At 49.5% G+C, this 27156-nt stretch overlaps 1 protein-coding gene across 3 annotated transcripts in view; it reads left to right on the forward strand.

Annotated features, from left to right (window-relative positions):
* The window catches only part of ANOS1 (anosmin 1), a 240315-nt gene that overhangs the window by 20936 nt on the left and 192223 nt on the right, over positions 1-27156 (forward strand). For 2 of the 3 annotated variants that reach the window (XM_049872288.1, XM_049872287.1), the window contains exon 4: positions 16654-16762. In XM_049872288.1, the coding sequence (XP_049728245.1) occupies positions 16654-16762 (109 nt within the window). Of the gene's footprint in view, positions 1-16653; positions 16763-22557; positions 22802-27156 lie in introns of those variants that run through there. The other variant, XM_049872290.1, reaches the window with a different exon arrangement.

The raw sequence follows: 27156 nt of genomic DNA on the forward strand, positions 1-27156 counted from the left end.
TCAGTAACTTTTCATCACATGTGAACACACCCTGGAGAGCCTGGGACTTAAGACACCGTGAAGTCAAAATGGTGAAAACTACATTGTAGTTATGTTGTTGTTAATGGCCCTGGAGTCAGCTCCCCCTCATGGCGACCCCGTGTACAGCAGAACGAAACATTGCCCGGTCCTGCACCATTGTACTTGGAGCCTTGTTTATGTCTAAAGAAAACCTTGCTTTCTGTTCTTCCCTGAATATTATTTAGTGAGAGATTGGGTAGCATTGTTCTCTGTTTTTTTCTTCTTTTTTCTTGAACTTCTGCGTCTGAAAAGAGAAAGTAGGAAATGAAAACGTCGTTTACACTCAAACCCAGCGACACAGCATGACGAGGAAAGACATCCTGGGGCACAACTGTGATGGAGACATGTGTGGGTCCTGTCCTGTTCTGCCAGGCCAGCTGGGTGGTTCTGACACCTGAGTGCCCAGTCTTCCTTTTGGTGGAGCATGAGAAGGTGAGCTACAATAAATGACACTGCGCGGGGCACGTACGATCAGATACGGTTTACGAGGGACGCGTACGTAGGCTCTGATGGGAAAACCCAGTAAAACCCAGTGCCGTCGAATCTGTGTCTTATTCTAGGTGGCTCACATGTGGGTTACGCTGTACAAGGGCATGTTGTGGGAACATTACAATGAAAAATGAATTTGTTCTCTTATAGGACTCAAATCTAATGAGAGCCACAACGGCGAACATATGACAGGTGGCAGTTAGCTGAAAAAGCCAGGGCTTTTGTTGATTTATTTTAAGGTCATCATAAAAAAGGGGCTTTTGTGGCCATCATAAAATAATCTGCAGCAAGACCCAAGTCCGCCACCGTCTCTCAGTTCCTTGTACTGTGGAGGCTTGCGTGTTGCTGTGATGCTGGAAGCTATGCCACCAGAATTTCACATACCAGCAGGGTCACCCATGGTGGACAGGTTTCAGTGGAGCTCCCAGGCTAAGATAGACTAGGAGAGGCCTGATGGTCTACTTCTGAAAATCAGCCAGTGAAAACCCTGTGGATCACCACAGAACAGCGTCCAGTATGGTGCTGGAAGATGCGCCCCTTAGAATGGAAGGCACTCAAAGCACAGTGGCCGCAACAACGGGCTGGAGCATACCAGCGATCGTGAAGATGGTGCGGGATGGGGCAACGTTGCGTCCTGTGGTACACGGGATCGCCGCGCTCCAGTGCTGACTGCGTGGCAACTGACGACAAACAGGATTGCGTGGAGGTGTGTGCTACTGAAACCACGGGCCGGAACTCCTTCTTTAGTCTTCGTTACCTCCACCTGGCAACTCACTCAACCCTGAACGGTAGTCCCGAATTGTCGTCAGTGCCTTCCATCTCCCATTCATTCCTTCTCCGTGTGTTTGTCCATTAAGCACTCAGTGTCCTTAAGCTTGGAGTCCCTGGTGGTGCAAATGGTTGAGGCACTCAGCTGCTAACTGAAAGACTGGAGGGTCAAGTCCACCCAGAGGTGCTTTGGAAGAAAGGCCTGGTAATCTACTTTTGAAAAATCAGTTATTGAAAACCCCATGGAGCACAGTTCTACGCTGACTCCCGTGAGGTCACCGTGAGTCAGGATGGACTTGAAGCAACTGGTTTGGTTTGGTTGCCTGGAAACTCACGGTGCTGACTGTTCCCATAGCGGTCAGACTTCTGAGTATCTCCCTGCGCCTCCTGACCATCAGACGATCACTGCTGCCTGCTGCAAGTCCTCCAGAGACTGCGGAGGGGCCAGGAACTGAGGATATGGTTACGAGGGACTTGGCTGGCCAGGTGCTCGGAGCTCTCACTGAATATCCCTCCTCTAGCAATTCAAAGCACGTTCATCCTGAGCGTGTTTGTGTTAGGAGCCCTGGTGGCGCCCTGGTTAAGAGCTAGGAGCCCTGGTGGTGCGGTGGTTAAGAGCTACGGCTGCTAACGAAAAGGTCAGCAATTCAAATCCACCAGCCACTCGTTAGAAACCCTGTGGGGCAGCCTAACTAGGGGGCTTTTACTTCAGTCAGATGCTCGTAGGTTCTCAGAACTTTTGTGCTGTTGTACTTTGTCATGTGTAATGCGTGGTGCGTGTAATGTTTAATGTAACCGTTTGTTCATTTCATCGTTAAATAAGCAGTTATCCGGTAGCCATTAGATCCCAGGCACTGGGCTGGGTGAGATCACAGATGTAAATTTAACGTGTCATGAAATCACGTAATGAAAATCTCATGAGAAGTGACCTTGCCATCTACGGCTGTGAGGACCCTGCACGTGCGATTTTGGCTCCTGTCCGCATGGTGATTGCGCTGCGTCCCTCAGATCATGAAGAAAAGCTCCAAAAGGCAGGTAGGTGTTCCGCTCACCCTGTGGGGCTGCTGAGTTTATTTGGTGTCTTTGCGTTGTGGGACATGGACATGTCACTGTCCATGGCATCGTTTACCCTCTCAGCCCTGATTCCCAGACAACAGTACAAAACCGCAGAAAGAGAGCTGTCTATTTCAGGGTCTGCTGGGAAGACAGAAGCCACTACGCGCATTTACAAGAGAGGAAGTTTAATTCAGGGAGGTGGTTGCCAAGGTGATGGAAGAGCCAGCAGAGGTGGCAAGGCAGAGCCTAGAGGCCAGTCCCAGCCCTGGTGGAGGGACAGAGGTTTGGTTGCCGCCCAGTTGATTCCGACTCGTGGCCACCCATGAGTGTGCAGAACTGAGCTGTGCTCCGCTGCGCTTTCAAGGCTACGAACTTTCAGAAGCAGATCGCCAGGCCTTTCTTCCAAGGCACATCAAGTGAGTCCAAACCGCCAGCCTTTCAGCTAGGACTCAAACGCTTAACTGTTGGTGCCCCCCAGGGCCTCCTGTGACAGTGGCAGGAGGCAGTGATTCCCGAACCACAGCAGGCCTGCCAGGGGAGCTACCACCACTAGTCCATCGAGTCGTTTGGCTTATGGTGACCCCATGTGTGTCAGAACAGAACTGTGCTCCACAGGGTTTTCAATGCCTGAGTTTGCAGAAGCAGATCACCAGGATTTTCTTCTGAGGTACCTCTGGGTGGCTGTGAACCTCCAACGTTTTGGTTAGCAGCTGAGCACTTTTTTTTTTGATTTGGTGACTGCTTTTATAGCTTTGTGTAATAGCCTCATTTCTTTAGACAATGTCTGTTAGTTCTTTACTATGAACAGTCATATAATTAGTGTATTTCCCCCTCCTCCCTCACCCCTTCCTTCTTCTCCAGCATCTAATTTTATTTTATCGTGTCAGGCCTTCTGTTTCGCCAACATGCGTGACTTGACTGTATCCAGTGTTCACTCTCAATGGTCCATCCATCTGTTTGGATTGGTTAACACCCTTGTCATAATAAACAAACCAGGACAAAAAACAACTCATTGCCCTCGCGTCCATTCCGGCTCATGGGAACCCCGTGTGTTATAGACTAACTGGTGCCCTCACGTCCATTCCGACTCATGGGAGCCCCATGTGTTATAGAGTAATGTGTGCTCTGTAGGGTTTCCTTGGCTGTAGTCTTTATGGGAGCAGATCACCGGGCCTTTCTTCTGTGCTACCACTGAGTGGGTTCCAACCGCCAACCTTTTGGTTAGTAGTCAAACGTAAACTGTTTGGACCACCCAGGAACCTACCCTTGTCGTGTTGTTGGGTGCTGTAGAATTGCTTCTGACTCGTGGGAACCCCATCTGACCAGAGCAGACCTGCCCCCATAGGGTGTCCTAGGCTGTAATCTTTTTTTTTTTTTTTTAATTATTGTACTTTTTTTTTTTCTGTTGTATTTTAGATGAAGGTTTACAGAGCAAACTGGCTTCTCATTAAACAGTTAGTACACATATTGTTTTATGACGTTGGTTAACAACACCATGACATGTCAGAACTCTCCGTTCTTGACCTTGGGTTCCCTATTATAAGCTTTTCTGTTCACTTCTGCCTTTTAGTCCTTGCCCATGGGTTGGTGTGACCCTTTAATCTCATTTTATTTTATGGGCCTATCTAATCTTTGGCTGAAGGGTAAACCTCAGGAGTGACTTCATTACAGAGCCTAAAGGGTGAAAGGGTGTCCAGGGGCAATACTCTCAGGATTTCTCCAGCAAAGGCCAGTAATTCTAGTCTTTTTTTTGAGTCAGAATTTTGTTCTACATTTTTCTCCAGCTCTGTCCAGAACCCTCTATTGTGATCCCTGTCACAACAGTCAGTCATGGTAGCCGGGCACTATCTCATTGTACTGGACTCAGTCTGATGGAGGCCATGGTGGATGTGGTCCATTAGTCCTTTGGACTAATCTTTCCCTTGTTTCTTTAGTTTTCTTCATTCTTCCTCAGTCCCTAAGGGGTGAGACCAGTGGAGTATCTTAGATGGCCGCTCACAGGCTTTTAAGACCGCAGGCGCTACTCACCACAATAGAATGTAGAACATTTTCTTTATAAACTGTGTTATGCCAATTGAGCTAGATGTTCCCTGAGACCGTGGTCCCCATAGCCGTCAGCCCAGTTATTCAGTCCCTCAGGGAATTTGGATCTAGATAGAGCTTCCATGACCATGTCCTAGGCTATAATCTGCAAGGGAGCAGGTCACCAGGCTTTTCCTCCCGTGAATCCACTGGTTGGGCTCCAATAACCAAGTTTTCAGTTAGCAGCTAAGTACAAACGCTTTGGGCCACCCAGGGACCTACCCTTCTTATACCAGTTGTTAGGTATTTTTAATAGTTCACTGGAAGAATACTGTTGTTCTTTAGTGTTCCCTGTTTACTCATAAACCTATTGCTTATGTCTAAAATCTTAATGTTAGCCTTTGACTCCAAGTCATTACAGATGAAACAATCAATGAATTTATTCTACCCCTCAATTTCTCCCTTCCTTCTACTAAAAAAATTGAATTTTTGTTTTTTGGCAAGATGGTCTAATGCAAAAAGCATTTGACTTGGATTTGCATAGCGGTTCCATACTCACCCAACATTGTATGCATTGGGCAAATTATGTACTTTCTCTGAGCTTTCGTTTCCTTATCTGTAGGACGAAGATAAGGAGCCTGGTGGTGCAACAGTTAAGCACTCAACAGCTAACCAGAAGGTTAATGGTTTGAACCCACCTGGTGGCTCTGAGGGAGAAAGGCTTGGTTGGAGATCCGCTCCCGTAAAGATTACAGCCTAAGAAACCCTATGGGGCAGTTCTGCTCTGTCACATGGCGTCACCATGAGTCGGAATCGACTTGACGGCACCTAACAACAACAACAGCAAAACGAAGGTGATGAATGTTCCCTTATCGAGTAGTGGATGTTAAAGTGACAAACCTAAAATACCATGCGCTGCAACAACTTAAGACTTCCGCCTTGACACCCATCAGGCCAGATGGAGAAGGTGTCCGACGCCCTAGGAAGTGCTGGGTTATGGAGTCCTCAACCCATATTTCACCATGACTCTACTATTTGCATAAAATTGCAGTGACTTCTCAGTTTGACTCTCGGTGAACATTATGGAAATAAGGCACATCAAATATAAGCATATATTTATAGGAAGAAACTCTCTAGAGAGTAGGACATAGAGATCAGGAAAACCACGTCTCCTGACTTTTTGTTAAAATGTTACACCAACGAATGGTGACGGAGATAGTGAACACCCCTTTAAGGACAAAGTGTTCTAATACAGCAGGGTAGGCAACAGTCACAAAGCTCAAAATGTTTTCATGTGCCTACAGCGTGCCGTAAATAGACATAAACACGGCACTCAGATTTTATAGCAACAAACGTATGCATTATAATAATCTCATAAAAAGCACCATGCATCATATATATTCTATTCATTCCTAGTGGGTCAGGTGGCACAGTGGTTAGGAGCTCGGCTGCTAACCAAAAGGTCAGCGGTTCAAATCCACCAGCTGCTCCTTGGAAACCCCATGGGGCGGTTTGTTCTGTCCTGTAGGGTCACTATGAGTCGGAATCGACTTGACGGCAACAGGCTTAATTTGGTTTCAAGTGGGTCACTTTAACGTGTGTGCTGGTCTTAGCAAACCCAGCTAATAATGATCGATCAGCATCTTTATGTCCCAGTTTTGTTAGTTTGTTATGAACCAGCAATTTCTTTTTCACTTAACTTTCCCATATACTAGATTAGCCACTTAGCATGAAAAATAAAAATCAATTCAGAGACTCAAGGTAATTATGATGTTACAATGATGATGGTTCTAGAAGTGCCGTTAAAATGTCTGCTAGAAATCTGGTAAGACTGGAAGTAAGGAATGGCAGCCCACAATGAGAATATGAAAGGAGAGTCTAGCCAGGTAGTAACTGAGGTGGTGGTCGTAGTGTCGGTCTCGACTGCAAGCTAGCGCTGAGGCGCATTTTAACGCCGTATTAGAAGTGATGTCCTCCGTCTGAGATGTTTGGTGAAGGGAATGGAGCACCTGCATCATTTCTCCAGCTTGTGCCTTATCTCACAGAGCTATTTATTCTCTTTAAACCCTAAACGGATTTTAACATCAAACCAGAAAACGTGCATTTGTTTTGTTTACACCGCTTTCTTCCCTCATGGAAGGTATCAGAGTGAAGACAAAGTTGGCTGGACCGTAGAATAAAGGAAGACATTTGAGTGTGCGCTTATACTGTCCCAGGCATCATGGGCGTGGAATAAGGATTAGTGCTTTTAAGTCTTACAGCCAAGCTCTGAGCTAGAAACCATAACCGTAACCAGCTGCCGTGGGGTCGCCTTGACTCATGGCGACCCCATGTGTGTCAGAGTAGGACTGTGCTCCATGACTCAGGGTGACCCCACGTGTGTCAGAGTAGAACTGTGCTCCGTGACTCAGGGTGACCCCACGTGCGTCAGAGGAGAACTGTGCTCCGTGACTCAGGGTGACCCCACGTGCGTCAGAGGAGAACTGTGCTCCGTGACTCAGGGTGACCCCACGTGTGTCAGAGCAGAACTGTGCTCCATGACTCATGGTGACCCCACGTGTGTCAGAGGAGAACTGTGCTCCACGACTCAGGGTGACCCCACGTGTGTCAGAGGAGAACTGTGGTCCGTGACTCAGGGTGACCCCACGTGTGTCAGAGGAGAACTGTGCTCCGTGACTCATGGCGACCCCACGTGTGTCAGAGTAGAACTGTGCTCCGTGACTCAGGGTGACCCCACGTGTGTCAGAGGAGAATTGTGCTCCGTGACTCAGGGTGACCCCACGTGCGTCAGAGGAGAACTGTGGTCCGTGACTCAGGGTGACCCCACGTGCGTCAGAGGAGAACTGTGCTCCGTGACTCAGGGTGACCCCACGTGCGTCAGAGGAGAACTGTGCTCCGTGACTCAGGGTGACCCCACGTGCGTCAGAGGAGAACTGTGCTCCGTGACTCAGGGTGACCCCACGTGTGTCAGAGGAGAACTGTGCTCCGTGACTCATGGCGACCCCACGTGTGTCAGAGTAGAACTGTGCTCCGTGACTCAGGGTGACCCCACGTGTGTCAGAGGAGAATTGTGCTCCGTGACTCAGGGTGACCCCACGTGTGTCAGAGGAGAACTGTGGTCCGTGACTCAGGGTGACCCCACGTGTGTCAGAGGAGAACTGTGCTCCGTGACTCATGGCGACCCCACGTGCGTCAGAGTAGAACTGTGCTCCGTGACTCAGGGTGACCCCACGTGTGTCAGAGGAGAATTGTGCTCCGTGACTCAGGGTGACCCCACGTGCGTCAGAGGAGAACTGTGGTCCGTGACTCAGGGTGACCCCACGTGCGTCAGAGGAGAACTGTGCTCCGTGACTCAGGGTGACCCCACGTGCGTCAGAGGAGAACTGTGCTCCGTGACTCAGGGTGACCCCACGTGCGTCAGAGGAGAACTGTGCTCCGTGACTCAGGGTGACCCCACGTGCGTCAGAGGAGAACTGTGCTCCGTGACTCAGGGTGACCCCACGTGCGTCAGAGGAGAACTGTGCTCCGTGACTCATGGCGACCCCACGTGTGTCAGAGTAGAACTGTGCTCCGTGACTCAGGGTGACCCCACGTGTGCAGAGGAGAACTGTGGTCCGTGACTCAGGGTGACCCCACGTGTGTCAGAGGAGAACTGTGGTCCGTGACTCAGGGTGACCCCACGTGTGTCAGAGGAGAACTGTGCTCCGTGACTCAGGGTGACCCCACGTGTGCAGAGGAGAACTGTGCTCCGTGACTCAGGGTGACCCCACGTGTGCAGAGGAGAACTGTGCTCCGTGACTCAGGGTGACCCCACGTGTGTCAGAGGAGAACTGTGGTCCGTGACTCAGGGTGACCCCACGTGTGTCAGAGGAGAACTGTGCTCCGTGACTCAGGGTGATCCCACGTGTGTCAGAGGAGAACTGTGGTCCGTGACTCAGGGTGACCCCACGTGTGTCAGAGGAGAACTGTGCTCCGTGACTCAGGGTGACCCCACGTGCGTCAGAGGAGAACTGTGGTCCGTGACTCAGGGTGACCCCACGTGCGTCAGAGGAGAACTGTGCTCCGTGACTCAGGGTGACCCCACGTGCGTCAGAGGAGAACTGTGCTCCGTGACTCAGGGTGACCCCACGTGCGTCAGAGGAGAACTGTGCTCCGTGACTCAGGGTGACCCCACGTGCGTCAGAGGAGAACTGTGCTCCGTGACTCAGGGTGACCCCACGTGCGTCAGAGGAGAACTGTGCTCCGTGACTCAGGGTGACCCCACGTGTGTCAGAGGAGAACTGTGCTCCGTGACTCAGGGGGACCCCACGTGCGTCAGAGGAGAACTGTGCTCCGTGACTCAGGGGACCCCACGTGTGTCAGAGGAGAACTGTGCTCCACAGAGTTTTCAGTGGTTGAGTTTTCAGAAGTAGATGACCAGGCCTTTCTTCCACGGTGCTTCTAGTGGCCTGGAACCTCTAATCTTTCTGTTAGCAGCTGAGCCATTTGCACTACCCAGGGACTCCTCAACCTGGGAAGGAGGGCAGTTTTGCCTTTCAGGTGACATTGGCTATGTGTGGAGACATTTTTGGTTGTCACATCTGGGGAGATCGCAGGTTTGGATTTTAACATTCTGCTTCTGGATTATTGGTTTATTTGCTTCCATTTGCCTTAACTAAATTAGCTCGAGTGGGTTTTTCTGTTTTATTGTTTTCTTTCTCTTCTCTGCCCAGGCCTGTCCCCAGGATTAGTCATGTGGTTAGGATATGTCTTAGCCATCTAGTGCTGCTATAACAGAAATAACACAAGTGGACGGCTTTAACAAGCAGATGTTTATTCTCTCACAGTCCAGTAGACTGGAAGTCCAAATTCGGGTGCCAGCTCCAGGGGAAGGCTTTCTCTGTCCATTGGCTCTGGGGGAAGGTCCTTGTCCTCAGTCTTCCCTTGGTCTGGGGGCATCTCAGCACAGGAACCTCAGGTCCAAAAGGCACACTCTGCTCCCGGCGCTGGTTTCTTGGTGGTATGAGGTCCCCAACTCTCTGCTTGCTTCTCTTTCCTTTTATCTCTTGAGAGATAAAATGTGATGCAGGCCACACTCTAGGGAAACTCCCTTTACGTTGGATCAGGGAGGTGACCTGAGTAAGGGTGGTGTTACAATCCCACCCTAATCATCTTAACATAAAATTACAATCACAGAATGGAGGACAGCCATACAATACTGGGAATCATGGCCTAACCAAGTTGATACACTGATTTTGGGGGGAACACAGTTCAATTCATGACAGGATAGAAGCAGAAGATCACTTCTTATGTCACTAAATGATCTTCTGGTAGCATAGAAAAGATCCTATTTGAAGATAATTTCACTCCTAAAGCTACCCAAACAAATGAAAATGTAGATAAGTCTTGGGCCCCTGGATGGCACAAATGGTTGGCAATTGGCTGCTAACCTAAAGGTTAGTACTGTGGAAAAAAGATGTGGTGATCTGCTTCCATAAAGATGACAGCCGAGGAAACCCTATGGAGCGGTTCTACTCTCCAACACATGGGATTGCCTTAACAAAATGAAGAGAACAACTTGATAATGTAAAAGTACCGGAAATGCCTCAGCTGGGGATAGAGTTATAGACGTTCTGCCTTACCAACCGTGACGTCTTTTGCTAGTGAGTGGTCTTCCCTGGGAGTGGATCTGAAGAAGGTGATATTAACGTAGTAACTCTTTCTTAGAGTTGTGATGTTGGCAAAGAACGTGGAACATTCTATGGATCGCCAAAAGGACACATGCGACAGAGTAGAACCTCCCACAGGGTTTTCTTGGCTGTAGTCTTTAGGGAAGCAGATCACCGGGTCTTTCTCCTGTAGAGCCGCTGAGTGGGTTCGAACCTCCAGCCTTTCGTTTAGCAGCCGAGCGCTTAATCCCTGCCGCGCCCGGGCTCTTTACCATAATATGACTACTCCCAAAATCATGAAATGGTGATGGATTTTATTTTATGTAAACCAATTTCATTTCATGTAAATTTTCCATGTATGTTTACCTCAAGAAAGCTGACTAAAAAAGAGTTAAAAAAAGAAAAGAATGCATAATTGAACTCTCCACAATGTAATTTTATACAACAAGCACTAAAAAAAGTCTTAGAGTGTGTTTATAATCTGGTGGAATGGCCTAGGGCTCAGATCCTCTGTGTGAGTTCCTTTGGGATAATACCCTAAAGCGAAGACTGCCAAGGGGCAGATGGCCATCGCCCTGTGTATTCACTTTCCCTTCAATCTGTCATTTATAGACCTCCAAGACCATTTTTGTTGAGTAAGGAGCCCTGGTGGCACAATGGTTGAAGCGCTCAGCTACTGAGAGAAAGGTGGGTGGTTTAAACCCACCCAGCCACCCCTTGGGAGAAAGACCTGGAGATCTGCTTAATACACCCTAGGAAGCCCCATGGGGCAGGTCTACCCTGTCACATGCGGTCTCTCTGAGTACACACTGACTCGATGGCACCTAACAACAGCGGCAGCAACGACTTCTGAAAGAATCGCTGATAAATTGTTTGGAAAAGTAGACCTCGTTTTCATGGTCAGAAACTACTGTCCACATCAGGGATTATTTTGTAAAAAATCCTATGCTTCCACTAGTAGAAACAGATTCTTCCAGACTAAGATACATTGCTAGCGTGCAGTGGTTCTTAACCAGGGGCGATTTTCTCATTCTCTGAACTGGGGCCCTAGAGGGGAGGATGGCTACTGGCATCTAGTGGGTGGAGGCCAGGGATACTACGAAATAGCCTACCGTGCACAGGACGGCCCCCACCACAGAGAATGACTAGTGGGTGGAGACCAGGGATGCTGCTCAACACCCTACAGTGCACAGGACGACCCCCACCGCAGAGAATGACTAGGGGGTGGAGACCAAGGGTGCTGCTCAACACCCTACAGTGCACTGGACGGGCCCCACCACAGAGAGTGACTAGGGGGTGGAGACCAGGGATGCTGCTCAACACCCTACAGTGCACTGGATGGGCCCCACCACAGAGAATGACTAGGGGGTGGAGACCAGGGATGCTGCTCAACACCCTACGGTGCACAGAACGGCCCCACCACAGAGAATGACTAGGGGATGGAGACCAAGGATGCTGCTCAACACCCTGCAGTGCACAGGACGGCCCCACCACAGAGAATGGCTAGGGGGTGGAGACCAGGGATGCTGCTAACACCCTACAGTGCACAGGACGGCCCTCACCACAGAGAATGACTAAGGAGTGGAGACCAGGGATGCTGCTAACACCCTACAGTGCACAGGACGGCCCCACCACAGAGAATGACTAGTGGGTGGAGACCAGGGATGCTGCTAACACCCTACAGTGCACAGGACGGCCCCACCACAGAGAATGACTAGTGGGTGGAGACCAGGGATGCTGCTCAACACCCTACAGTGCACAGGACGGCCCCCACCACAGAGAATGACTAGGTGGTGGAGGCCAGGGATGCTGCTAACACCCTACAGTACACAGGACTGCCCCCACCACAGAGAATGATCCAGCCCAAAATGCCAATAAGGTTGAGAAACTCTGATATGAGAAGGGGAAGTTAAGAGAAACCCTAGAAGCACAACTGCTAAGTGCTCGCTTGTTAGCCGAAAGTTTGGCAGTTTGAACCCACCCTGCAGCTCCATGAAAGAAAAACCTGACAATCTGCTCCTGTAGGGATCACAGCTTAGGTTTCTGCTGTGTCACGTAGGGTTGCTATGAGTGGACAGTCAGTTCTACGGCACCTAACAACGACCATTAAGAAAAAATATTAACCCACTGGCTAACGCTGTGGAGTTGTGTTCCTCTTGCCAAGATGGAGCACGTATGGCTTACTGTGGAAGGTTTGTGCTCAGTCTTTCAGAAACATCCCCTCACAACAACCCGGGAAGGTCATTTCTGTCCTGATCTCTGTTTTACAACTGCGAGGCAGAGAGGTGAAGAGATTGCGTAGGCGGTGCAGCTGTTCGTTGCTACAGCTGAGATTTCAGCACAGGCCTAATTCCAAACTGATGCTCGCCACGCTTTCTAGTCTCTGAGCCAGATCCTTTCTCATGGTCCCTTGCTATGTGAGCAGGCAACTATGAAAAGATCATTTTTTTAAATCATTTTTACAGACATAGCGGTAATGATCATACTTACAATTTCAAAAATTTATTTTGAAAATAAAGCCTCATTCTAGGGCTAAAAGTCTTTTGGTGTTAAATCCACAGTAACCCAAACCCATCGCCCTCGAGTCGATCCTGACTTTCAGCGACCCTGTAGGACAGAGTGGAGCTGCCCCATAGGGTTTTCAAGGCTGTCGTCTTTGCTGAAGCAGACTGCCACATCTTTCTACTGCAGAGCGGCTGCTGGGTTCAAACCTTTTGGTCAGCAGCTGAGCGCTTAACCGTTGCGCCAGCAGGGCTCCTGTAAGCACTAGCCCGCGCACCTAATTCTGTAACAACAATACTGTAAACAGGAAAAATGAAGAATGGTCTCTTTTGCTCTGAGCACATTCTAAAGAAATGGCCTAGATCACTTTTCATTTTCTCCTTTAGTGCCTACCGCAGGGGTGATAATCCATTTACTGATATCCTACCAGTGGCTCAGGTACGTGGCTGCCTGGATGATTGTGCTCCGCTGAACACTTTTTCTGGCATGGTCCTCGTACATGCAAAAAGCATTGTCAGTAACAAGGTGTTTAAATAAATTTCTCATGGGTGAACATGGCCTGACTGAAAACGGCAGCTACTTGTCGGCGAATAAAAAGAAGCCGGTTGAATAAATATCCGTTCCTCCATGTAGATCCTTTATCAGAAGTTGGCTTTACATCACTATTACCTTCTCTACCTGAGGCAGTATCTGGAAGGATCCTATGGGAAGTGTTCCCACTAAGAATCTCACTTCAACACCGGGAGAATTCCATTTACCACCTTTGATATTCAACTCTTTGTCACCAAGAAGTATTTCCCAGGGAAACGTAGACTGTTAAGAAAATGAGCAAAACAAATTCCTGGCCTTGACATTCTCTCAAACTCAAGATAGACATTTTGTGTGAGCGTGTGTGGGGGGAGGCCCACAGGATGGGATGGAAGAGAGAAGCAATGGGAACAGCCCTCAATTTGTGACTCCTTGAAATGCCCAACATTCAGCCATGGAGAGCAGAATATTCTCCAGGTGGTTTGAGCAGCCGCTATAGAAAATTCCAGAACTAAACCAAAGCTTTTTTATTTGTTTGATATCTGGTTCCAAAGGATTTTTTCCCCCAATCCTTGTGGATTTAGGTGAGGAAACAGCTGATTAATGACTTATTTACATTGATAGGCCCTATTCACGTTGGCTTAGGATAACACAGCACTGCCCTCAAATCTTAAACATGCTTATCTCAATGTCCTGATGGCTGGTTCATCTTGTCTGAGGTGGCTGGTGAGTGCTGAAAGGCAGGTTCTGGGTCTTGCTTATGTTTACCAGCCCTGCATATAAAGCTGGTCAAGCCTGTTTGCCAGGGGTTTTCCCCGGCATCACATTTTATTCACGCGTTCTCATATTTTATGAAATTGTAAGAGCCAGACAACGCATGAGCAGCAAATAGGTTGTTACGAACAGAAATTTCTTCATAAAATTCATGGACAGTTGGCCTGTGTCATTTAATTTCATAGGGGATTGTTTGAGAAGGGTTGAAAAGCTAGAAAAAAAAAAATCACTTGAAGAGTGTTATGCTAATTTCCCTAATTTAGTTCCTCTTGACAGTGTTTACACAGCAGAGCTTCCCTAGGTTAAAACCCACACTGAAATGAATCCGGTTGGTATTAATTAAGAACATCACAGGATTACCACAGTCAGGTTTATGCCTTAGAATTAAAAATTTTCTTGTGAAACTAGGTCATTAGGGATGGGTGCTGTTCTGTTCCTTGAGCATTTAATTTCATGGCCAGTGTGTGGCGCTGTCTCCCATTAAAAAACAGTTCTTTTCCTTTTTTCTCCAAAGCCATTGGTATTCACATGGCTCAGTGTAAATTCCAGCGGGTGGAAAACAGCAGAGAGGAAAAACACACTTGAGTCTTTTCACAGAAAAGAGTTAAGGATTTTTGAAGAGCACCTGAAAGTTTCTGTTCGTGCTCAAGAATGAAAACCAGAATAAAAACCTGATTGCTCATTTGAGCTTTATTTGAAAAAGTGAAAAAAAGCCTAATTTCAGAAGATTGTAAGTATGAATTTTGCTGAAAAAATACTTTCTGCATTTCCCACGGAAAGTAAACAATCCAGGAGCGAGAAAGGTAGTTTTTAGTTAAAATGATATCTTTTGAGATTCTTTTAGTTTGTTTATGCCTCTTCAAAAGTCTTTTTGAGGCAAGCAGGCAGTATTTTGGTCTTGTCAAGAAGCAGAAATGCACACGTTTCTTTTTATGTTTTAAACAGTTCCCTGCATTTGCCAATAACTAGGAGGCATGTTTGCGATGAGGCCTGAGCCCCGTGAGCCCTGACTCATTATGCTTGTTTATTGCTGTGTTGTTCACTTTAGAATTAGCGTAAAATGAATCGCCTGGTTAACTAGGTCAAGTGTTTTAGTATGGGCACTTTTCCTGGCGGCAAACACCCAGGCTGTTGTGTTTCAAAAGCCCAGCGTCCCTTGCCGGCTCCCGCAGCTGTCCTGGTGAGTAAGACACTCAAATCGGCAGAGGTTATCCATGACGCAGGCTCCAGTTAGAAATTCCCAGGGTGGGGGTGCTGGCAGGGAGAAAGCATTTCCAGTTGAGCGTTGAGATTGCCATAGAATCGACCCTGAAACAAGACAATGTACATTCCGATAAAAGCCACACGTTTTAATAGTTACTGCAGTGAAGGGATACAACTTTTGGGGTGGCTTCCTATAGAAGAGGCTGGTAGCGTGGTTGCAGAACAAGTACTAGATAGATTGAACACTGATGAGTGGCCCAAAGGAAACTGGTGGTGTAGTGGTTAAGAGCTACAGCTGCTGACCAAAAGGTCAGGAGTTCGAATCCACCAGGCGCTCCTTGGAAAACCTATGGGGCAGTTCTACTGTGTCCTATAGAGTCGCTATGAGTCGGAGTCAATTCAACGGAAACGGGTTTGGTTTTTTGGTTTACGGGCCCAACTGGTTTGCGTTTGACTACTAACCTAAAAGTTGGCTGTTTGAGCCCACCCAGCAGCATCTCGGAAGAAAAGCCTGGTGATCTGCTTCTGTAAAGATGACAGCCAAGCAAACCGTATGGAATACCGTTCTGCTCTATCATACGGGGGCGCCATGAGTTGGAATTGACTCCATGGAAATATGTAGTGGTGACTGGGGAACAGAAAGAAAGGTATAAGGAGGCAAACTCTTGAAAAGTACCCATGGAGTAGTCTGAGCTTGTGTTGTTTGACAATACTTTGTATATTTTGCAAATAAAGTAAAAAAAAAAATTATTAAGCTATTCCTTAGTATGCAAAAGTAATAGAAGACATATTTCTATCTGATACCCAGAACCCAGTGCTGTTGAGTTGATTCCGACTCATAGCGACCCTATGGGACAGATTGGAACTGCCCCATAGAGTTTCCAAGGAGTGCCTGGTGGATTTGAACTGCCGACCCTTTGGTTAGCAGCCGTAGCACTTAACCGCTAGGCCACCAGGGTTTCCTTCTATCTGATACTTCTTAGTAAATCTTAGCAAGCATCGAGGTGATTAATAATAATATTATAATTAAACTTGTATAGACTGCAAGGGAATGTATTGTTTTGGTGAAAAGAAAAACATGCTCTGTGTTCAAACCATTTCCAACTAAAGTACTGAGCACTGCAAGGATTTTTTGTGTGTGTGTATGTGAAGAGAAGAAAGGAAATTTAATGGCCCTATGCAAAAAAGCTCAGGGACTCTGGCTGTGCAGCAGTTAAATCCTCAGCTGCTAACCGAAATACCAGCGGTTCGAACCCACCAGCCGCTCCACATGAGAAAGAGATGGTCATCTGCTTCCGTAAAGATTACAGCCTCGGAAACCCTATTGGGCAGTTCTACTCTGTCCTGTAGGGTCTCTATAAGTCAGAATCGACTCAATGGCTGTGGTGTTGGTTTTATGCAAAAAGCTATCATTTTCATTTGCAAAATGATTAAAGTGGCCTTCAACACCATAAAGGCACACCCAGTTCTTGTCTGAAATCATATCGCAAAAGATGCAACCCTGATGTATACCCATTTCGTTGCGAATTGTGTCTCGCACTCCCCATTTCACTAATCTTTTTTTTTCTCTAAATCTCTCCCCCGGCATTCCCTGGTCATCTAGTCAGAAGCCATGTGGAAGGGGATTAAGCCTGGTGGAGGAGCCAACACAGCTAGAGAGAAAGAGAGGAGTGGGCTACCGATTTCTGAGAACTCAGCCCAGGAACGTAGAGGTGAGTGTGGGCCAGGGCCCTAGCGGGAAACTCTTCTTGCTTTTCCCTCTTTTGCTTTTTGAGAGTTAAGTGCTGTTTCTGAGAGAAGATGCACGTTACTGCATTATCAAATGGAGGCAACTAGACAGGAAACCAGCAACTCCTGTGAGCTCCCTCCTCTCACTTCAGTGATCCCCATAACCAATGGTACCCATAACCAGTGCCCCCCCATAACCAATGTCCACTATAACCAGTGGTCCCCATAACCAGTGGCCCCCATAACCAATGGTCCCCATAACCCATGCCCCTCTAAAACCAATGGCCCCCATAACCAATGCCCCCATAATCAGTGGTGTCCATAACCAATGGTCCCCATAACCAATGCCCTCCAAAACCAATGGGCCTCACAACCAGTGCCCCCCATAACCAATGGCTCCCCTAACCAATGGTCCCCATTACCAATGCCCCCCAAAATCAATGGCCCCCATAACCAATGGTCCCCATAACCAATGACCCCCATAAACAGTGGCCTCCATAACCAATGGTCCCCATAACCAATGCCCCCCCATAACCAATGCCCCCAAAACCAATGGTGTCCATAACCAATGCCCATCCATAACCAATGGTACCCATAACCAGTGCCCCCCATAACCAATGTCCCCTATAACCAGTCGTCCCCATAACCAATGGCCCCCATAACGAATGGTCCCCATGACAATGGCCCCCATAACCAGTTGCTTCCATAACCAATGGTCCCCATAACCAGTGGCTCCCATAATCCTTGGCCAGGGATGGCATTCCCAACAAGACTGAAATGGCATCAAAGGACAATATTTGTTCTTCCCCAGTTCCAGAGCAAGTTTTCAGTTTGCTTTTCCAAAGGTGGGCCTGTCACAGAAAGGCTTGCTTGTTTCCTTCATCTTTTATCTTTAGCAAATGTAGCTAGTCTGAAAAAAAGAAAAAACATGTCAACAAATGTCTTGGCTAAATGTTTTGGACGAAATATATTGACATGATTATTAAGAAATAGAGTGTTATATCCAATCTGTAGTAACACAGACATACATAGAAAAAGGCACTTGAAAGAAAATTAAGTCAGAGGTGCTATGTAAATCAAGGCTCCCACATTGTTTTTTAACGAGGTACATGTTTTTCTAAATCTCTGCCTCTAAACTAGTGTGGGGGTCACTTGCTATACACAGGCAGTCCCTGGATTACGAAGGAGATCCTTTCCTGACTCTGCCTTTAAGTCTTTAAGTTGAATTTGCAGGTAAGTTGGAACGGGTGCACACTGTTCTTATTTAGCCTTACTTTTTTTTTTTTTAGTGCAAGACAGGAAACCCAGGTGGCATAGTGGTTAAGTGCTCAGCTGCGAACCAAAGGGTCTGCAGTTCGAATCCACCAGGCGCTCCTTGGAAACTCTGTGGGGCAGTTCTACTCTGTCCTATAGGGTCGCTATGAGTCGGAATGGACTAGACGGCAGTGGGTTTGGTTTAGTGCAAGACAAAGCTCAAAGGCCTCTCGGTGATACAAAAGCTGCTCGTGCACCCCAGTGAAGGCAACAGTGACTGAGTGTGAGGACCATTAGCAAGCTTGCCAGGTGCTCCTTAACCAGTTGCCACCGAGTTTAGTCTGACTCGTGGCGACCCCATGTGTGTCGGGGTAGCATTGGGTTCCATAGGGTTTTCAAGGGCTGATTTTTTTGGAAGCAATTGCCAGGCCTTTCTTCTGAGGGTTCTCTGGGAACTGGAACCTCCAACCTTTCGGTTAGCAGTGAGTGCGTTAACTTTTTGCACCGTTCAGGGACAGGGGCTTGTTAAAAAAAAAATGTTAGGCTATCAAAAAAAAAAAAAAAAAAAAAGAGACCAGTAGCTAAAACTCAAGGCAGAGCATAACTGAAAGCTGAGTCTCAGAGTGAGGGCCTTCCTTTGTGTGCGTGCGTCTTCTGTAATCTGACCAGGGTGGCCCTGCATTTTGGTGCATCTCTGTTCACATAGACGTTAGTAACAGTCAGATAGGCCACTTTGCTACTCTCCTCGATGGATGTGTGGATTTAAGTCCAACCCAAGTCAGTGTTAGGGTTTGTTTCTTCTCTACACAAATTCAGACCATGGTGTTTAAGTCAACTTTGGAGAAAGACGTATTAAGCACTTTCTTTCTAAGGGCACCTGAATGATCCCCGCCCATCTGTTTATCCATCAAGCCTTTGCCATATGCCTACTGCTCCAGGTGTGCATGAACTCAGGTGTGACTTGTCCACCTATGTCTAAAGTTAGATTCTGTGTGTCCACCTCTCCAGACACCTGTGTAAAGGCCGAGTGGAATCAAAGTCTCCATCTCTCCTGTTTATTCTGACTTCACTGGAATGTTTAGCTTTCTTTAAACTGTAATTAAAATAAATAGCATGAGGAAAGCCTGCATAATCAAAGAGATTGTCTGTGATAAATCTAAAGGAAGAAAGTGATATAACCCCAAGTGTTATTTTAACATATGCATAATAAGGTAGCCCTGAACGTTCAATCCTACACTTTCTGCTCAGCTGACTGGTTGTTCTGTCTTGTGGTTTATTATAAAATGCATTTATTCATGAAAATGGATATGCTGTGGAACCCATATAAATAACACACACGTCGCTTCCCCCCGCAAAAGACAGTGATCCCTTTGAATGTTTGAAAGCTATGTTTAAAAGCTCAGCATGCTTGCCTTTACCATTTCAGTTTCTAGAATATAAATTTCATGATAGGACATGCAAAATTATAAATCGAAGGCACCATAAGAAAATGTAGGCATGTGTAAACTGTTGCCTTCACTAAGACCAGTTACTCACTTAGCTTTAAAACTCAAAGCAGACGCTGTGGACGGATCTGCTGCAGTTTTTGCAAATGTTGTATGTAATTCCCAAACGAAAGCAATAACATTCAGGAGACAGACCCTGTGTTCAGAAGTCGCTCCTCCATTTATGTATGGGCAGAGTGCTTTATGAAGTGTTCCTGCTTGGGGGTACCACAGTTAGCTCTTTGGCCTTCGTCAGCACTAAGTATTTTAACATAGTTTAAAAGATTTTCATTTGCACTGCGGCTCATGAGAGCTCAGGTTTCCAGCTCAAGTATAACACTGTCATGGCTAAAACCTACAGACAGGACCAGGTACATAACTTGTGGGGCCTAGTGGAGCCCTGGTGGTGCAGTGGTTAAGAGCTCGGCTGCTAACCAAAAGACAGGCAGTCTGAATCCAACAGCCGCTCCCTGGAAACCCTATGGGGCAGCTCTACTCTGTCCCACAGGGTTGCAAGGAGTCGGAATTGACTCGACAGCAATGGGTTTGGTTTTTGGTTAGAGCAAAATGGAAGGAGCCCTGGTGATGCAGTGGTTAAGTGCTCGGCTCTTAACCAAAAGGTTGGCAGTTCAAACCCACCAGCCGCTCCATGGGAAAAAGATTTGGCAGCCTGCTTCTGTAATGATTACAGCCTTGCAAACCCTCTGGGGAAGTTCTCCTCTGTCCCGCAGGGTCACTATGAGTTGGAATTGTCTCGATGGCATACAGCATCAACAAAAACAGTGCAAAATGGGAGTCCCTGGGTGGCACAAACAGTGAACACACTTGTTGCTAACTGAAAAGTTGGAAGTTTGAATCCACCCAGAGGTGCCTTGGGAGATAAGCCTGGCCATCTCCTCCCCAAAGGCCACGGCCTTGCAAATCTTGTGGAGCAGTTCTAGTCTGCACACATGGGGCCATCATGAATCGGAATCAAGTGGACAGCAACTAACAACAAGTGCAAAATGAAAATTCAGGGAAGGTAGTTCAACAAGTATTAAGCATTTCAGCATGGCGACCACAGAACATTGAACCGAGTGTGGGCCCTTCTGAGCACATGGTGCTGTACGGCTGCACAGGCCACACGCCCACGAAGCCAACCCTGCTTCCAGTTGCCATCGACTCGACTCTGACTCATGGAGACCCTGTGTGTGTCAGCATAGAACTGCAGTCCATGGGGTTTTCAGTGGCCGAGTTTTGGGAGGTAGATTGCCAGGCCTCTCTTCCGAGGCATCTGTGGGTGAACTGGAACTTCCAGCCTTTCTGTTGGCAGTGGAGCACATTTACCATCTGCACCACCCAGGGACTCAGCCCTGCCTACAGAACCTGTTTAACAAAACAGGTGTTTATAGAAAAAGACACCACAGTTCATTCTGTTGGCCTTCCTGATTTAAACTGTGTGAGGAATTACACACTAAGAGAATGTGCTTGAAAAAAGGGTCACAGGGATGATGGAACAACCACAGATGGTTGTCATTATAAGTCATTAGTAGAACAATCTCCACCTCACAGAGTCAAGGGTATGCACAAGAATGGGGGCGGGGGCAGGGTGGCTCCGTGGGTGCTGTGCAGGGGGAATCAAGCCTTGAGGTGTGTCTTTAGCAGGTTTACACATAGACACACCTGTAGCTGCGCTTATCTGTGTGCTCATTGTGATACTATGTTTCAGAACGTTAGATACCATGTTTCAGAACGTTTTAGATACCATGTTTCAGAACGGCAGGTATCACTTTGTATGAGAACACAGGTGGTTATCACTTGCCCTGCATTTGAACATGAGTGTGCACCAGTCTTTGTTTTTGGACCTGACTCAAGGGCACTGGGTTTTGGGTGTCATATCTATATCTGCATCCCGAAGCCCAGCCTTTTGGATCTCATCCCAGAGCTGGGGGGGAGGGGGAGTGGAGAGGGGGGAGAATCTCCTGCCTGCCAGGGTCTCAGAGCGCTGACCTTTACTGTTCCCCCTCCTCCTGCCCCCGGACAGACATCTAAAGTTGTGTATTGTAAAGGCTGAGTCCCTTTCTAGGGCGACCCTGGTTGGGGAAAGCGGACACGTGTGGGGTGGAAGGGAATGGGAAACGGTTTACAGGAGTGGACAGAGTGATTCCAGAGCTAACAAAGGCTGAATCTGGAGGCTTGGGGCAAATACAAGGGGAGATGAGAAGGAGAAGTGTAAGAAAGAATCCTGTTTTGAGTGATTCATTCACCCTGGGGGTGTGGCGCTCACTAGAAAAACAGACACTAGGGGAGACAAGGTGGGTGTGTCTGTTGAACAAATATCACTAGCTTTTTACTCAGATTGTTTCCCAGGTGGTGGTGGGCAGAGAGGGAAGAAAGGAGGGCGAGAAAGAAGGGCAGGAAGGGAGAAAGGCAGGGAGAAAAGAGGAAGGGATGGAGAAAAAAAGGGATGGAAAGAGGAAAGGAGAAAAGAAGGGGAAGGGAGGGAGGAGTAGAATGAGGGAGGAAGGGAGGGAAGAAGTAAGGAAGAAGGGATGGACAGAAAAAGGGAGGAAAGGAGGGAAGCTGTCAGTCAAATGCCTCTGCCCCCCTCTCGGCTTATCTTGTGTGCATTTCATTCAGGCACTTCTCTCTTTCCCAGTATTTGGGAAAAGTGGAATTGCGTTATGAGAAAGCATGAAGAAGCCGGGCCGGGGCAGTAAGCCTACAACTCAGGGCGTCTCGCGGCCCTTTTGGCGGTTCTAACGCCCCGGGGCCCCAGGCCCTCCTGCTGCTCCCCCCGCCCTCGGCCAGGAGGGGACAGCGCTCACGCAGGCCATGTTCACACCTGAGGACCCGGCGGAGCAGAAGTTCCCTGGAAGGGGAGGGGAGAGGGCCGTGGGGAGCCCGCGGGGAGGCGGCCCCCGGAGCCCCTAGACCGGCCCACGGCCCTCCCCCGGCCATGTCACTCACAATCCCTGCAGCCAATGCGCGGCCGCCTGTCACCCTCAGCCCACCCCCGAGGCGCGGAGCGGCGCGGGCTGGAGGAGCTGATTGAACTTTCCGCGGAGTTGCGGCCGCGCGGTCCCGGAGAGCGGCCGCCGAGCCCGGAGCCCGCCCGCAGCCATGGAGCCCGGCGCGTCCGGCGCCGCCCTGACCCTGTGCCTCTGGCTGGCCGCCGGGGGCTGCCTGGCGGCGCGGCGCCTGGACGAGTCTCTGGCGGCCGGCAGCGTCCAGCGCGCCCGCTGCGCCTCCAGGTGCCTCAGCCTGCAGATCACGCGCATCTCTGCCTTCTTCCAGCACTTCCAGGTACCGGGACCCCGGCACCCTGGAAACCGCGGGAGCGCACCGGGCTGTTCTCCCGGCTGTGGCGCCCCAACTTCTCGTCCGCCGAGGACCCCGGGCACCCCAGAGCCCCCGGGGGGCGCGCCGGGCTGCGCCTCCGGCTGCGGAGCCCCAAGTTACCGCCCTTCCAGCCGCAGAACCGCTTTCTCGGCGTGGATTTTCAAACCCGTGCGTGGGACCCTCTTTCCAGCGTCCTCTTGCTTCCCGGGCGCAAAGCAACCGGCAGCATCTGTCCCCAACTCCGTGCTTCCCTCTCGGCGGAAAGCGGAGGGCGGTGTCCTTGGGGAGGGGGCAGAGTCGTGATTTTCTGGGTGGGCATGCGAATTAGCGCGTCCCCCGGGGCGGCGAGCCAGGGAGACGCGCCCGTGTGCCCGGAGACCACGACCTGCCCAGCCCTGCAGGTGCCCCCGGGCGGCACTGTTGTCTCTCCGGGGTGAGGGCTTTTCAGCTCTGCTGCCCTGAGGTTGCAGCGCACTCTGAGAGCCCCCAGAAAGGCGCCTGGGCCACGTCATGTGTGTGTGTTGTGGGGTTGTCTGTACGCGCCCCACTGCTGAACCCCATTGCTTCAGGGCGCAGAGGGAGGGTGGCTGAGGGTCGGGGCACAGGATGGTGTGTCTGGGTGTTCCAGGGTCATTCTCGCCCCACACACCTAGGTGCTTTCAGCTTGAGGGTGAAAGCCGTGTGTGTGTGTGTGTGTGTGTGTGTTTGTGTGTGTGCGCGCGCGTCTGCAGGGCGCTCAGGGAACAACCCGATCGGTGCCCGCGTTTTGCTAGGGTCTTGCGGAAGGCTGCCAGGGCGAGGACCTTGCGAGACTTGCGCGGAGACCCAAATGCGGGTGGGCTCTACCGAGCTGCGACAGTATTAGGTCGTCTCGTGCTCGGCACCTGCCTTTCCCAGCTCGTCGGAGCGCGCGAGGTCTGGAATCATTCCCTCCGACGCCTCATTTCTGCCGCCTGTCTTCACTCTCTCTCCCGTGCCTTCTCGCCTCCCCCTAGGCTGCCCACCTGTTCCAAGATCGCAACTTCTCGCCTCACGGGACCCTGCAACCCCAGGAGGAGCCCAGGAGCTCCTGGCGCAGGGCAGGGGTAGGGGTTTGGAGGCCGAGCCCTCTGCAGTTAGAGATGACCTGCGTCCTCCCGCCAGGGTGGGTGAAGCGGCCTCCCGCTGAGCCCCGGGGATTGAGCTGACCCAGGAGGCGCTTTAATATCGGGGTGGTCTCGGGCGATCTGCGTAGCCATTAGCGAGGTTCTGGCTTGTGTGCGAGCGAATGAAACCTCTCTCTAGAGGCTCACAGAGGCCTTAAAGTTGGGATGTTAAAGAGATGGAACCAACGCGCGTGGGACTGTGTCGTTTTGTGTTCTCAGTCAAAGGAGGAGCTCTAGCGGCTCAACCGTTAAGTGCTCAGCTGCTAACTGAAAGGTTGGCGGTTCGAACCCACCCAGCGGCTCTGCCAGAGAAAGCCCTGGCGATCTGCTCCAGTAAAGATTACAGCCTAGAAAACCGTATGGGGCAGTTGTGTTCTGTCACGTGGGGTCGCTGAAGAGTCGAAATGCGTTGAAAGCCAGCTCCACAGCACCTGAAGGACAAGAAGTCAAAGAAACAGGGTCAAGTAAGTTTCAGAGAAATTGACGTGCACTGCAGTCCTCCCGGGCTTCAACTCCTCTCTGGGTGAAATGAGGCCGGCCTCCAGGAGAGGGCTGGTCCAAGGCACCTGGTCTCAGATCGCCTGTCCTGAAAGCCATGCTCCTGAAGAGCTGCCCCTGCACTGTTGTTGAAACAACAGAAAGCAAAGCAAAGCCCATCTGGGAGAGGAAGAGTATCTTTTTTTTTTTTTTTTTTTATTGGATTGTCAGTTGGTGTAATGTATTTGTTTCACAGTTTCAGCAACTAAAGAAGCAGTTAGATCAAGCCAGCTCCCATGAAAGGCTTTTCTTGTGGTTTCTTGGCATCATTTCTGCTCCCAAGAAAAAGTGCTGACAGAACTCACATTGCCAAACCATGCTGATTACGATTTAATTAGCCGGGGTGAAATAAGCTGCAAATTACTCAGTTAGGACTTAATAACTGCTGTTTTGTAATCAATTGCAAAGCCATTCTTGGAGTGTTAACCCTCACCTGGTAATGCCTATCTGATTTCTCTAAATGACAAAGATTAAGCTTTCTCAAGATTTGAGGCAGCACGCACACACACAGGAAAATAACGAAACAGTGTGATCCCCCTTATGCGCTTCCCTCTTTTTGAAAAACTGGAAGAAGGGTGTGGGAATCAAACTGTGGCTAACCATTAGTGGGGGAGTAAGGCTGTAGGGTTGCTGTGAGTCAGGGGCTACTCGATAGCAGCAGGTTGCTTTTGTTGTTGTTGTTGTTACGGCTAGGCTAGAGTCCCTGGGTGGTGCAAACCGTTAAAACACGGGGCTGTTGACTAAGAAGTTGGCAGTTCGAGTCCACCCAGAGGCCCCTCGGAAGAAAGTCCTGGTGATCTCCTTCTGAAAAACCAGCCGCAGAAAGCCCTGTAGGACACGGTTCTCTCTGTCGCACACGGGGTCGCCTTGAGTTAGAGTCGGCTCGGCTGGACAGAAAGGCGGGCCAGAGGAAGCCTTAGGCGGACCTCTTCCGTCAGGGCTGCCCTGCCCTGCTGAGTGGGCCCTGTAGGACACGGTTCTCTCTGTTGCACACGGGGTCGCCTTGAGTTAGAGTCGGCTCGGCTGGACAGAAAGGCGGGCCAGAGGAAGCCTTAGGCGGACCTCTTCCGTCAGGGCTGCCCTGCCCTGCTGAGTGGGCCCTGTAGGACACGGTTCTCTCTGTTGCACACGGGGTCGTCTTGAGTTAGAGTCGGCTCGGCTGGACAGAAAGGCTGGGCCAGAGGAAGCCTTAGGAGGACCCCTTCTGTCAGGGCTGCCCTGCCCTGCTGAGTGGGCCCTGTAGGACACGGTTCTCTCTGTCGCACATGGGGTCGCCTTGAGTTAGAGTCGGCTCGGCTGGACAGAAAGGCTGGGCCAGAGGAAGCCTTAGGAGGAGCCCTTCCGTCAGGGCTGCCCTGTCCTGCTGAGTGGCACAGATGACTCCTGATCAGAACCTGGTTTCTGGAGCAGGGGCCTACTTGTGGCTTCTCTTGCAGAGCTCTGGGCCTCTTTGTAAGGAGGGGTGAGGCTTGCTGCAGCCTCGGTGCCAGTCAGGTCTGTGGACCTTCAGGTGGGACAGCTGCCAGGGCTTGCCTAGGAAGAACCCAACCTGGGTATTCATGGTGCAGGTAGAGACTAGGAGCCCTCGGGGCGTCGCTGGGCAGTGGAGGAGGCTGCCCTCCCATCTTCTCCACCCTGATCCTTTGTGCTTCCATGTACCTCCCAGCCCTGAAGTGTCTGGACTGGAGAGCAACAGGGCACACATCTGGTCCCTCCACACCTGTGCTAGTGGCCATCACCACGCCTGAAAGCACAGAGACACGCAGTGCTGATGGATGAGAGTGGTAACAGTGACTGGGGCCACCTGGACTACCCAGCTGCCCCAGACCTGGAGAGCTTAGGATTTAAAACTGAAAGGAAGATGAATTCTTAGGCACCTAGTGCTGCTGTAGCAGAATACCACAGGTGGATGGCTTTAACAAACAATTTTATTCCCTCACAGTCCAGTAGGCAAGGAGTCCGAATTCAGGGCTCCAGCCCCAGGGGGAGGCTTTCTCACTCTGTTGGCTCTGGAGGAAGGTCCTTGTCACCAGTCTTCCCCTGGACTAGGAGCTTCTCAGTGCAGGGACCCCGAGTCCAAAGGATGCGTTATTCTCCTGGCTCTCGTTTGGTGGTATGAGGTCCTCATGTTACTCTGCTCGCTTCTGTCTTTTATGTCTTGAAAGAGACGATTTAAAACACAATCTCATCTCGTAGGCTGAGTCCTGCCTCTTTAACTGCAGCTAATCCCACCTCATCAGCATCGTAGAGGTAGGATTCACAACACACAGGAACATCACATCAAATGACAAAATGGTGGACAATTACACAATACTGGGAATCATGGCCTAGCCAAATTGATACACATATTTTTTGGGGACAGAGTTCAATCCTTGACAAGTTCTAAACTCCATCATTTCATCACTGAATGCTGTCCCTCACTCTTTAAAAGTTTGTTGCTGTTGTTTTTAGCTGCCATGGACTTGCTTCTGACCATGGTGACCCCATGTGTGTCAGAGTAGAACTGTGCTGAGTTTTTGGAAGTAGATTTCCAGACCTTTATTCTGATCCTCAGGGTAGACTCAAGCTTCCCACCTTTCAGTTAGCAGCAGATTGTATTAACTGTTTGTACCACCGAGGGACTCCTGTAGATGCAGA

Source organism: Elephas maximus, chromosome X (assembly GCF_024166365.1).
Source record: "Elephas maximus indicus isolate mEleMax1 chromosome X, mEleMax1 primary haplotype, whole genome shotgun sequence".
Classification (NCBI taxonomy): Eukaryota; Metazoa; Chordata; class Mammalia; order Proboscidea; family Elephantidae; genus Elephas; species Elephas maximus.